Source organism: Ammospiza caudacuta, chromosome 3 (assembly GCF_027887145.1).
Source record: "Ammospiza caudacuta isolate bAmmCau1 chromosome 3, bAmmCau1.pri, whole genome shotgun sequence".
In the NCBI taxonomy this organism is placed as follows: domain Eukaryota; kingdom Metazoa; phylum Chordata; class Aves; order Passeriformes; family Passerellidae; genus Ammospiza; species Ammospiza caudacuta.
Window position 1 is genome coordinate 104,208,122 of NC_080595.1, and position 14,078 is coordinate 104,222,199.

At 41.3% G+C, this 14,078-nt stretch overlaps 1 protein-coding gene across 1 annotated transcript in view; it reads right to left on the minus strand.

Moving 5' to 3' along the window:
- Nucleotides 1–11,072: 11,072 nt before the first annotated feature.
- BACH2 (BTB domain and CNC homolog 2) overlaps nucleotides 11,073–14,078 on the minus strand; it is a 182,479-nt gene continuing 179,473 nt past the window's right edge. Inside the window, exon 8 of the mRNA XM_058802322.1 lies at nucleotides 11,073–14,056. Within this exon, the coding sequence (XP_058658305.1) occupies nucleotides 13,577–14,056 (480 nt within the window). The 3' untranslated portion in view covers nucleotides 11,073–13,576. The remainder of the gene's footprint in view (nucleotides 14,057–14,078) is intronic.

Genomic DNA, 14,078 nt, shown 5'->3' on the forward strand with positions numbered 1-14,078 from the left:
ACTTCTCATTATGTGTTGGACCCTGTGAAGACCAGGTGATTGGCTGAGTCATATAACGGGATTTCTTTCATAAGTACAAAACTGCATCTCTCAAAGAGAACAGGAAGTTTGCCTTTGGCCTTCCTCTTTGGAGAAAAGGTTATTTTGGACCCTTAGGAGAGAATGCATTTAATTCTTCACTGAAAGCCCCTATGAAAGAGCGCAGAAGGATATTGATTGAAAACATTTGGCTATCAGGATCCCTCAACTTTTCCGGACTTCAGTTCAAACCAGACCAGCTCTAGATCTAAAAAAGAAGAAATGCCCTTCCCGTCGGTAGGATTTACAGACCAACCATGTTTGGCCACAAACTAGAAGGCTATTTAAAACTTCCTTGCCTGGAATTGGTGGAGATGAAGAGCCATTTCGTTGTTTCACATCCAACTGCAGCATAACCCCCTGACAAAATATTTACATTGCAACTGTTTAGTTTTACACCCAAACCACTCACTCTTCATGTTCTGTTCCATTTCTTTCATGTGGCATTATCCAAAGTTAATAATTATTCAGACCAGAAGCCAAAGTCAGGGACAGAAAATCTAAAAACTTATTTGATTTGTTGGGAAAAAAGAAGGCCTTTTTATGAGCCTCTGTTGGTCAAGCTTTAGGTTTATTAGATTCTGAAGACAGACCACCAAAACTGGACCTTCAAGCACATAGCAAAGCAAAGGTGGAGAATCAATGCATGACATGAGGGTTGTTTCCAACTGATTTCATTCCACCTAAACACAATGACAAGAGCATTGCTGACTATACAGATGATCTAATCTCAATAGAATGTTACAAAACTCTATACTGACAGGGGAATCCAGCAACTGTGAACAGCTGAAGTCAGACTATCTGCATGTCTCCAAAACCTTGATCCTGTGGACCACAGTCAGCATGCTTTGAAGTGACAGAAAACATTTTGTTCATTGATAACTGTCTCCAAGCTAATAATTTTCAAGGCTCACTTAGAGGATACATCTTAAAGAATAAACAGTATTTTATCTTCTCAGAGATATTGTGGGTACATACATAGTTCTGCCCTAAGGTTTGCATCTCTCACCACATTTTAACTTTAATTTCAGGGGAGATAGAGCTCTGGAGCAAAAAGGGCATCTTCTGCATGGTGCCAGGCTGCCAGACTCCGTTAGGTGAAGCAGGCCTTAAATGGCAGCTTTTCACACACAACTGAGTGGAAAAAGCTTCACTGAATTTAGTATATCCATAATCATAGCTGACAGACAGGAGGTGGATCCACAAAGGTGTGAGGGAATTATGCTGCTGTCCATAGGACTCTGCACATGAATTATATTCTGAGAAAAAGACCTCATAATTTGCACCAGTCAGGGTCTTGAGTGGTGGATAATACATGCTTAAGCCTGATAAGATTAATAGACTGATACAGTCAAAGATCAGTTTATAACAAGTACTGATACAACTTGTGCTCTCTTGAAAATAGGCAGGGCCAGGAATTACAGCCCAGAATAGGCACCTGGCTCTTGGAGTATTGCACTGAGAGGTATTGTCTCCCAGCATCCACATGCAAGACTGTGTCAAGCCATTAGGACCACTGAATAACTCTTCTTATCTCTGGGGGCATGAAAAGCAGACCTGAGCACTCCAAATGAACAATTAGAGAAAATTGCAGCTTTACTTCCGAAGGCACTGTTTGCCAGAATCAAGCAGTCTGTCTTCCTCCTCACCCATTTTCTGCAAACCAGGGAGTGATTCCAGAATGATCAGACTGCTCAGCTGAGGTGACCACAGCCTGACTTTCCATCTTCAGAGTGTCACAATGTCTTCCCAACTCAATAGCTGAATGTAATCACTTCTACAAAAGCTGGAGGCTGTCTGGTATTTCATTGCTAGCTGCATTGGAAGTCTTTGCTAGCTGTGTTTCCTGCCCTTCTAAAGCAGAGGATTCCAGTTCCATGCTACCTGAGCAGGATGTCCAGCATCAGTTCTTTTTGGTCTTTACCTATGTGATAGCTTTCTAAAGAATTCTATTTTGTTCTCTAAAACCTAGGAGTTTTAATTTGATTAACTGGGATTGTGAATATTTACACTAGATTGACATCTCTCTTCACAAAGGCACCAACTTTCAGATGACTTGGAACAAATGATATTTGCAACCCATGCCTGAGCCTGTATTAAGAGGTTATGTGCTCTACTGTGCTTGTGCTCTTTCTAGAGTACCCAAGGGTATTCCAAGAAGATGGGGGCTTGACATTATCTAATATTTGTGTTTCTTGATGAAGCCATGATAAGTTCCTATATCAAGAAACAAAACTGGAAATCATTAGAAGATGTATAATGATCTTAACAACCAAAATTACTAGAGCAAGACTTCCATAAAGAAATCTTAGGCATTTTAGGCACTCTAGACTTTTGTTTTTCAAGAAGTGCTTCATCTTCCTCATCCTCTCCTCCACAGTGTCCTGTGCTTTCACAGTGTCATTTTAATAAGTCTGTATTTTTGGCTACAAAGTAACAAATGCATCTTTAAAACAAGACTCCCTTCTTATGATGAATGAAGGGAATAAAATTAACAATGAAGCAGATGGTGACACTGATACTCTCAGATTGCAGAATTAGTGTGAGATAGGGCTGCTGATTTTATTCTTTTGCAGAGGAGAAAGTCTCTAGGGCTGAAATCTTGGTTCTGTCAAAGTTGTGAAAATTTTACAATTCACTAGGTTTGGTTTCCCTCATTGCACTGCTCTTTTATTCCTCCATGCTGTTCAATTTTTTCCTGCTTCTCAATTCTCCATTCAGCTTTGAGCCTCTTACCCACTGGGAGAACTCTCCATAGTGAGCAGGATAGGGAAGAGAAAGCTGCTGTTCAGCATGAGTGCTTGCCATCTTCTTCAGAACAGGGCATGTTTACTCAACCTTTCAGCATCGTGCAAGGAATAAATACTCATTTAACTAGCTCACCTGCTCTTGCTTCTGGGGCTGCAACCGCTTGATAAGAGTGAATGTACGTTGAAATAACAAACCTGATAACCATGGAGGAGTTATTTATACAGCTGAGCTCCACCAGTAAAATCTGCAGGTGGGGTAAGAGACTGGCAAAGCCCTGTGTTCCTCTAGGATTTCTGAGAATCCATAAAAGTATTCACATTTACACCTGCTGTGACTACTGCTGGTTTTGTACAGTTTTTCAGTGTAAACACCTCTTTAAAAAAGAAATAAATCCCACAGTACTTGTATTTTATTCTGCCCTGGAGCACTCAGAAGAAACTTGTGGTGATGACAGCAAATATACCAATTTTCCTGCAAAAGCCACCTGGCCACCCAAGGTAATCATTCACCACTTGCACAAACACAGATAAACTTTGGGTATCATCAGCAGTTGAGCACTAATGAACCTCTCTGAGGATCTGTGCAACAAAAAACAAATAAGCTGGGTTTTAGAAAGCAGAACTTGTTTAATTTAGTCCATCTTTGTAAGGTTTTAAAGAATGTATAAAAGATACAAACTTCCTTACCAGGTACAGGAAGAGCTACTAGGGTGGGTTCACTGATTTCAGACAAATTACTAAATCACATAATTATAGAATCAGAATGATTTGGCTTTAAAAGGACCTTAAAGATCATCTAGTTCCAACCCCCACACCCATGGGCAGGGCTGGGTGCCCATCCCTCCCACCAAACCACGTTGCTCAAAGCCACATCCAATCTGGCCTTGAACACTTGCAAGGATGGTGCATCCACAATATCTCTTTTCCAATGCCTCATCACCCTCACAGTAAAGAATTTATTCCCAATGCCCAATCTAAACCTACTCTCAGTTTAAAGCCGTTTCCCTTTGTCCCATCACACACCCTTGCTAACAGTCCCTCTACAGTTTTGCTGTAAGCCCCCTTTGGGTACTGGAAGGTGCTGCAAGGTCTCCCTGAAGCCTCCTCTTCTCCAGGCTGAACAACCCTAACTCAGCCTGTCTTCATAGGGCAGGTGTCCCAGCCCCTCTGGCCATCCTCCTCTGGACTTGCTCCAGCAGGTCCATGACATTGTTATACTGGGGTCCCAGAGTTGGATGCAACACTCCAGGTGAGGTCTCAGAGGAGCTAAGTAGAGAGGGAGAATCACGTCCCTCAACCTGCTGGTCACACCAATGCATTAATGTATTTATTTTGGTTCAAAATCAAGGTGTTTCCCCTCTTCTCACCCCCCATTAGCATTGAACAAAGCCCTACAAGGTAAGTATGTTGTCAGCTAAACACCAGATTCCCTTAACGAGGTACATGCTGGGGTTAATTACTATGATAGCCTTTCTTTTTCTCCTTTAAACCAACTCAGTTTTGTGCTTTCTTTCTCTTGTTATCTTTCAGAGCATGCTCCTAGAACTATCATCCATCATGAAAAAGTAACGACATTCTAAGGAGAAGAAATAAACTAAGGGACTGAGTACAAACTGCCTTCAGCAGAGAGATGAAAAGCAGATTTTCTGTCATTATGTTCCCCTGTCCCACTGCTGTAATGCTAAATTGATAACACAGTTTGAAAAAGCAAACACTTTATTCCTCCATCTCATGCCAATCCCATCTGTGCTGTACTCTGACTGCTGGTGTTATTGGGTAGCTCACTCCACAACTCAAGATTTCTCTCACGTAGATTGAGCTGATCTTGCCAGTGTGTGCTGCCACTGCAGAAACAGCCTTGTGTCTTTGGGGAGTGTTTTGGGATGCACAGCTTGTTGTGCATGCTAGTGGTGCTCATATCAGAAACCAGGCTGATCCACAGAACTTCAAGGTAGCCTAAGACCCAAGGCACTGACAAGAAAGGAATAGTTTGATTTGAAAGTAACCTGGAAGGCTATGTGGCCTCTATCTCTCCAGACTTCAGCAGCTGATGAATAAAAAAACAGAAGAAACACTCATGGAATCTGAAAGGACAGAAAAGTAAAGAGAGAAAAAAACAGCTGAAGAATATCTGCAGCTTTTCTGCCTGTGCTAATGCAATCCTCAAACTCTGATAGAGCCTTTCCATGCTAACGTGGCCTCCTCATAGCTAATGCTTTTTTATTCAAAATTGAAACTAAGTGATATCAGACAATTTACTTTAAGTGCAAAACATCTATGCTTTCCAGTTTGCTGTTTGAGAAGATCACATTGTGGTCACAAAGATCCTATTTTTTTCACAGCCTCATTAACTCATACAGAAGAACTAAAAGACAAGCAAAGCCAAAAAGAGCTCATTTCAGTTTGCCAGTACAGCCTAACTGCAGAGGGTTGGCTTTCTGGGTTCTACGCAGCCCAAGGAAAAGCAGCTCTTCCACTGGTGTACTTGGAAAATAAAGCACCTTCTTCTGACTGTCCCTGATCCTGTTTCTGGCCACATACCTAAAGCTGCTTTTATTTGTCACAGTTCACATTTCACAGTTCACATTTGCTATCATCTCAGGAGGGAATGATGCTTGGAACAAGTTTGTTTGCTATGCAGTTTTCCCTATGCATAAAAATCCTCCATGACTTGACAACTCTAAGGCAAGGCTAGCAGAAAGCAGGACTGCAGGAAAATAACTCAAGCATAAAGATTGCAGTGTTTTGGTTTTTTTCAAGAGCACATGATTTACATTCATATTCTGTGATGGTGGTCACAGGGGTTTTCAGGTGAGGGAAGAGATGAGAATGTTGACTCCATGTTCAGAAGGCTTGATTTTTTATTTTATGATATATGCTACATTAAGACTATACTAAAAAGAATAGAAGGAAAAGTTTCATCTCAGAAGGCTAGCTAAGCTACGAATAGAATAGAAAAGAATGAAAACAAAAGTCTGTGGCTCGGACAGAGAGCGAGAGCAGCTCTGCCGTGACTGGTCACTAATTCCAAACATCCACACGAGACCCATCACAGATCCACCTGTTGCATTCCTCAGCAGCAGATAACCATTGTTTACATTTTGTTTCTAAGGCCTCTCAGCTTCTCAGAAGGAAAAATCCTAAGAAAAGGATTTTCATAAAAAGATGTCTGTGACAATATTCTGCCTCACTAGAAACTCATTGACAATTTGCCTGTGCATGTGTTCAGAATTTTAAGGGAAATACTTGAAATGGAGGCCATTAAATGCCAGCAACAACTGAGGGATGAAGAAACTTCTTTGCTAATGTACTCTGTCTGCTGCCAGGCTGCGTAGATGTGGTGGATACAGCCTCTGACAGATTTAATGGGGTGAGAAGCCTTCTTCATATATGCTCAACAAGAAGACGTTGAGGTTGGTGGCCAAGGGAACACAATTGATGGTCTTCTGTCTGGTGATAAAAAAGCCTGGGAACCTCCCTCCAGCAGCCTGACCTCCTGCTCATGCCACAGAGTGTCATCCCAAGTGTGTGGGCCAGGGCAGGATAACTGGTCATGCCATTCCCCCTCCCTGGGTCTGCTCCTGCCAAGCTGCTGAGCAGGCTCCCAGCTTGCATCCAACACAAGAGAGAGGTGGCAGATGTGGGACCCCCACAGCAAAAACACCTCCTCACTGGACCCCATGTCCTGCTTGTGGTAAATAGCATCTAAAACTGTTGTAATTCCTTCTTCCCTTTCTGGCTTTCCTGCTAATGGTCCATGGCACAAGTTTTCTCTTTCAGGGAGGAATACTACAGAGATTTTTTAGCTATGTTTTGTTTCTACACAAACCTCTCTCAATTTCTCTCAGGTTTTCCTTAAAGGGGAAACAAACCTCAGCCTCTTCCCTTACTTTCCAACAAGTACACTGGCATTTTAGAAGTCCAAAACAAAGACTGAGCAGAATTGCCTTAAGTCATGTACTAGGGGAACGAGTATAGATACAGCTTATTTGATCTTCCAAAAAAACTTATTTCATGTTTGCAACGGAACACCCTGGGCTGTTCCTGCAGATCAAAGGTAGCTTGGATCCCTGGATCAAAGACTGCTAGTGAATTAGCAGTGGGACCATGTGAGTAGAAGCCTCTTCATTAGTCCAGAGATTCACCTGGCAGTAACAACTGTTTCCAACCCACCCTGCTGCATTTCACTACAACCTGCATGTTAACCAAGCCCCGAGTTAACGTCGATTTCAGAGTCACGATGAGACAATTTACAATACATAATGATATGTCTTTATTTCATCAACAGAAATGGTGTCTAGACAAAATTCAGTTAACACTAGCAATTCAAATGAATGAAAAGGGTCAGGTGGTTTTTTTTCATTTTTGTTTTTTTGCACAATACTGTATTTACAATGAGTAAATGACATTTTAAATTCATTAGTTCATAGCAATGCTTTCTTCCAAAAAGGTAAAAATTCTTAGTAACAGAGAGTAAGCATCAACAGCCACCTCATTTATTTATACAATAAAAATCACAAGAAACCACAGTCACCTAGAAAAAAAAATAAAGACAAGCTTAAGAACTAGTACAATAAAATGATGCATTGAATTAAGTTACATTAATCGCATAGAATTTGTGTAAAAAGTATGTAGAAAAAACACCTGATGTAACCTGTTACAGTCATTGACCAGTTATGAGAGGTACAGAGGGTTATACAGGTAGATATGTGTGAAAACTGTCCATACTGTTTGACCTGGGGAGGAAGAGAAGAGGGGTTGCACCCCCTTGCATACACTGATAAAACCCTGTTTTGAATATGGCCTCTGAAGTTTGTAAGGCATATATAAGAGGTGCACTTGTAACCAACTGGTTCTGGAACAAACTCTTAGGGCATCCTCACCCTTGAAATCAAAGGTGATGCTTGCAACTTTGAGTAAACAACCACGCATTGAGTATTACCAAAGTGTTTAGTATCATTCCTGCTGGTCTGAGGGATCCAGAGAGCTTCAGGCAGAGCAAGCGCAGCAGTGAGAACAGGACTGAAACCATGCACATTCCTCTTGGGTGCATCACAGCCGCAGGGTACCACCAGCCTGGGCAGGGGGTGCCAGCCACAACCCCAGCACGGGGCAGCTGCTCCCTCCTGTGCCCACATCCCCGAGCACGGGCTCCTCTGGCTGCAGGGATGAGCCCACTGCCCACTGCAGCCCCCACCTGGCTCCCTCCAAAGCGGGGGAGTCGTTTGGGCTCGTAGCCTGGGACCATCTCTGCTTCTAAGCAATCAATGAAATCAAACACTGCCAGTTCCCACTGCTATTTTGGGATGTTAGTTTCTTTCTGCATGCCCTTAATTAGCCAAAAGGGACAACAGTGGCACTGCACGAACCACACAGCGACTGTCAGTTATGGCAAGGGCTCTGCCCACAGTCACTTAAGTTTGCACAAGAACAGGAGTCATCTAACTGGCTTTTTAGCAGTCATTTGGTTGGGGTAATAAGTTTATAAAAAAGGTATTTTTAGCATTCCTTCCTGCCAAAAAGTGATTTTGTTTGCAAAAATGGCAATATTATTAATGTAATACCTTAAAATGCTCATCAATAATTGACTTTGATATAAATAATACCTATCTTGGTGGAGTGTAGGAAAATACTGTACACTTAATCTTTGCAAGTAATGCCATTAAAATTTTAGGAGTAAAGGGAATGATTATTCTACAGACCACCAACAACAGATCTTTTAAATATACACACAGTATTTGAACATATGCATATACACATATATTGTATTTTACAGCATCAGACCTGATGCCTGAGTCATAAAATACTCCAGGGAGTATTATAAATATACATATATGTATTATAAACAGGAAAATACACAAACACACACTCTGACTAGAATTATAGATGTATGTATACATACATACATACATGTATTCTATATATGGATGCAAAATTAACATGGACTGTGTTGGCAGAGACAAAACTGAAATGAAGTCAAAATCTGTTGAGAAAATTTTTAACAGGAAAGAGAGCAGAAATTCTTTATGTTAATAGTTTGAGTTTCACCTCACTTCTGATAAAAATAAAACTGCTCCATACTTAGCAGATCCCCTCCTTATGCAAAGCTGTTGCTCATACTGAGTTAAAACTTCTCAAGGCAGCCCTAAAATAGAGACTTTTAAAATGCTGTAGCCATGGGCTACAACATTCACCCAGAGGCACCTTCAAAAGCATCTCAGATCAGGGAAAAGAAAAGTGGAAGCAGCACTCCTTGTTGCAATGGTAGAGGATGTCAAGTGGAGCAAAATGTGAGACTGTGGAAACCTGGCAAACATCCACTCTGTCTCACTGCAAAATACACTATGGGTCTCCTATTCTGTGAACGCACCCCTTGCTCTTTCCTCAACACCACAGCAGTGGATTAGAAGACACAGATGAGGATGTGGTGTTGATTCTGGAATTGCAAGGCTTCACCATGCTTTCTGCTAGTGGATCAGTTTTCATTTTATTACAGGATTATAGTGATTCCAGCATGCAGATTTATTTTTTTTGTTTTATTTACTAGGCAGTCATGAAGTCACATATTAAAAAAATTAACTATATATCTAGGCATTTTAACTTCTATTTAAGCACTCTTTAGAATACAGACATGATGAAGTGTCACACTCCAGATTAACAACCACAGTATCAGCATTAATCATTTCTCTGGCAGGAGTTAATCCACTTAGCAAAGTTACGTATCTCGTTCCCACTCTGCTTTTTAAAGAGAAGTAGCAGTTAGCATACTAATCACTGTGGCTTGCTTTTGCAGCACATTTTACTTCCTTGGGAAAAAAAACAATACAGGGATTAGATCCAAAAATATAGTGCATCTTAAAAGCAGCATATACCCTTAGAAAGACATTTAATAAATTACTTGTACAATATATAAAATAATAGTTTTATACTGCAGCATCAAACTCTTGACGCCTGAGTCATCACGTTTGGAAGTCAGTGATATAAATACTGGGATCTCCTGATAATACAGCCAACATTTTTGCTTTTGTTTTGTTTGTTTTCTGTTTTGTTTTCACTCTTTTTATTTTAAATTTATTTTTTCACTACCTTTTTGTTCCAGAATCAGCTTGCAATGAGCTTTAATTGTGTTCAAGGCACCCCCAGAGAACGCAGAGAAACAAACACATTATATAGTGTAGTACTCACCTGACAAAGCATAACAAGCCTAAATGAAATGAGGTTTCCTGGCAATACAAGTATAGCAATGGCAGAGGAAAAGGAGGACTAGATACAGCCTGGACAGAGCTCCAAGGACTCACGTGCCCATGGGAGCAGAGCAGTGCTCAGAGGGGAGATAGGGTCTCACCATGCCATTCCCAAGCAATGCCCAGCAGGAGAGATGCTGCATGTATCCTCTTTGACAAATGCAAAGAGATTCTTAAGATCACAGTGACCACTGGCCAAACTCTTAGAATTCTGCAGTCAGATTTTTTTTTCGCTCTTTCCAATGATGTTTTGTGGTCATTGGTTTGACCTTGTGAGACAAGAATGGTCGGGTATGTAAACTGATGTCCAGGTCTGAAACTAATTCTCCCAGTATTTTCCTTTACACGTTAGCCCAGTAACTGCTTTGAAAGCCACATGGTTCAAAATAGCAAAAAAAACTCAAAACAAAATAGAAACAAAAAACAACCACCACCACCACCAAAAAAACCCCACTGAAAAACCATGATACATGTAAATATAGGAAGCAATGACACAAAATCAGCCACTTCTAATGAGAAAGAATGAAATCAAACATCCAGAAAAGCTTGCAGGGCAGGGAAAGAGAGAGATGAGAGAAAGGTTGAGGAAGAGACACTTATTTGAGCAGTGGTTTTAAACATCAGTTCCCAAGGTAGAGCAAATCAAGGGACCCAGCACCAGCATGAGGCCAGGTCAAACCTAAGAGCTGCAGCGCAATGGGTTGTGGGGGTGGGTTTTTTAAACCGTCGGAATGAGGTCAAGAGTACCAGTTGCACATGAGTTGTTAGTAGAGTAAATCTTCATGTCAGGAAGCAAGTTAAAACTTGGTTTTATACTCATAAAACATTCTATCTATTCATATATATAGGAGGTCACTTAAAAATAAAAAAGGCAACAGAAAAACATCTTTAAAATACTGTGTCAGTTGACCATTCCCTCCCGCCCACCCCCAACCCCCCCCCCCACCCCAAGTAGCCATGACTCTATAATGTGATTCACATTTAGTTTTAAATTCTAGCTTTCACCATGGTCTCATAGAAACAAAACTTCTCTGCGAAGCACAGAACTGCTTTGCAACGTCAACAAATTGAAAGGAAAATCAAATCCCACCCCCCCCACCAAAGAGCTTCTCAGTGAAGTTACCTGCAAAGGATGGTTGGGAGGGGGTTCAGATATTTTTAGGTTAAGCTCTTTTAAAAAGAAAGGACAACTCCTCCCCCTTTTTCAACCGTCTGAACTAGGAGTTTATGGCATTTGTATATTTTTGAACATTTAAAGGTAAGGATTTTGTACAGTAATGATTAATACCTAAACATAAATATTCTCCTACATTATATACTAGTTTTCCTTTGTACATGCGGGGGAAAAAAAGTATTTTCAACAAACATGGCACATGCTATATGCAGTTCCTCCTCAGTAGCTTGGCTACAATTACAATAGTTTGCATGAAGAGGATAAAAGCAAGACTTTGTGGCGAGTGGGCGACAGTCCATGAGCACAGTCTGAAGATGGAAGAAAGTGGAGAGAGGGAGCTGATTCCTCCTCCAGGGTTCAAGATGCTGATCTACTTGAGTGCCTCAAAAAACCACCAGCGCACACCTCTAGTGTAAACGTTAGCACAGAAGAACACATTATCACTTAGTGCTTCTGAGAAGCTGCTCTTCCCCACACTTTTTTTTTTTTTTTTTTAAACAGGTGTGAACAGCTGGTCATTTTTTTTTCAGCGAGAACAAACAATATCAGCCAATAAAGCACATGGCAGTTGTCGTCGATAAAGCCACACAACCTGGCACACGTAGGGCAAAGAACCACAAAATAAAAACTCAGTACACTTAGAATAGTAATAATTATTAAAAAAAGCATTAGGAGGTTGTTCATCTGTCTACACTGTACATACAGATGTTATGCTTGGAAAGCTGCTGTCTCACACAGTCATAACATGAGTCAACATTAAGATACAAGTCCAATACAGTTACAACTAAGCCAATTCACTGAGTAGTCTCCTTTGAGACAGCGCTCTTTTAGCTGCAGTTTGTGCTGAGGGCAATGCTGCAGGATGAGAGGATCCTGGAACACAACAATTTGATGGGTAAGTGACCAAATTGGGTGTTGGCAAACGTATGTTTTGCTCTTAGAGGATACAGTGCTAGCTGGACTTCCGTAAGGAAGCCAAAGTCAACAACTAGGGGTATGATCCTGCAACTCTGCCTACCTAGGCAGGGTCAGTAACTTCACCAGACCCAGCTCTGCAACTTGGGTCTGGTGGGGAGAACAGGTAATGTCTGAGGACAGCTGAGGTCAGGCTCTGGGGACTAGCCGGAGCAGCAGTTGCTTCCATGAGTAAAGGATGCAGAGTGGGGCTGGAGAAAAAGCCCCCAGGTATATTGACGTGATCTCTGTTTGCTTTACTTCGTGGAACATTTGATGAATTGATCCAGTTGTCAAATACACTTTTCTCTAAAGAGTGAAATATACTTTCCCCTATAAGACTCCAAAAGCATCATTAACAGCACTTAAACTTGGTTTGTGAAACAGAAAGAAGTCTAAATATAAAAATAATTCAAGCAGATTCTCTTTACAAATTGTATAGTGAATTCAGTATTTGGCAAGACTGTTTTTACTACATAATGAGCTCCTGAGTGTTTGTCTATTAGATAAAAATTTTCTATTTCCTTTAAGCCATAAAGCAAAGAAAACCATATACTCAAGTTATTCTGAAGTCATGACTTCATTTATGAAAAGAGGTTTGACCAGAAACTCAGTGCAAGTGGCAAAGTTGACCATTACTGTACAGTATCTGCAAGAAAATAAAATAACTCCACATTGCTCAAGTGGCACGAAATGGCTGTGCCAAAAAAAATTGTCTATAATAAAATCTCAAATAAGTTTCCGACATTAAAGTTTTATAAATAAGTACAAATTGAATGCTATTGCTGAACTGCGAACTGAGGAAAAAATTATCGTGTAACAAGTTACCAAACTAGTTCTAGCATCAAAGACAAAAAGGAATGTTGGAACTTGTTTGTACAATAGAAATGAAAGCTTCCAGTTTGTAGGATGAGAAAATTGAGGCATGCAGGGACTCTTGCATATGGATATATATATTTTATATATATTATATATAATATGTACAGTTTAGCTATAAAACTTTGATGTGTAAAGAAGCTGTCTTCAATGAAAAATTGAACATTCAGAGGAAATTCCTGAGTTAGGGTTTTGTGACATGGGCCACTGAGAAAAAAGCTGCGGTTGGGTCCTCAGAGGTGTTATGTCCATCCCTGTTAAGATTGAAATAACATACAAAAACAGACAGTGTTGCCACTGCTTCGTTCCCTGCCTGAGCAAGGGATAGCACCATTGTGAAGAGAACTCCTGCTTGTAGAGAGGAGGGAATACTTAAAAACAGTATTGCTGCTAAGACCACTGTAGTGTGCACCAAATACGTTCTTCTAGACAACAAATGAACACTGCCACTGGCTGACTGAAGAACACCTGACCAGGTGTAACGTTAAGGTTACGAGTCACTAGGTGTAATCTTTCCTGGGTTGTTCATCTGTTGTACATTTATCAGTCATTTCCTGACAGAAGTCTACCGTGACCGTTTGGCTGCTCTGCTCAGGTGGAAGCTCTCTCTCGGGGTAAGTACCTGCGTCGGCTCCATCCAACCCCGCGCCAGCCGAACAATTCTCCGAGATGTTGTTGGGCAGCCAGGGCGCTCCCAGCTGCACCGAGCCTTGCTCCGAGCAGCACTGCATGCTCTCCCCGACGCACTGGGAGCTCACCAGGCTCTGCTCCACACCGGCTGGGGCGGGGCTGATGGTGGTGACCGGCTGTAGATCCATGGGTCTGAGAACGGGGCAGTATCGGTGGAGGGCTTGGATCTGTTCCGGGCTCTGCATGTCTCTACACACTTCTTGGGAAAGACACGAGAAGTTGTCTAGCAATTCTCCCATGCTCGCTTTCAACTGGTTCCTTTCTGAGAGCAATTTCTCTTTCTCACACACCTGAAAAAGAAAGAAGGCATCT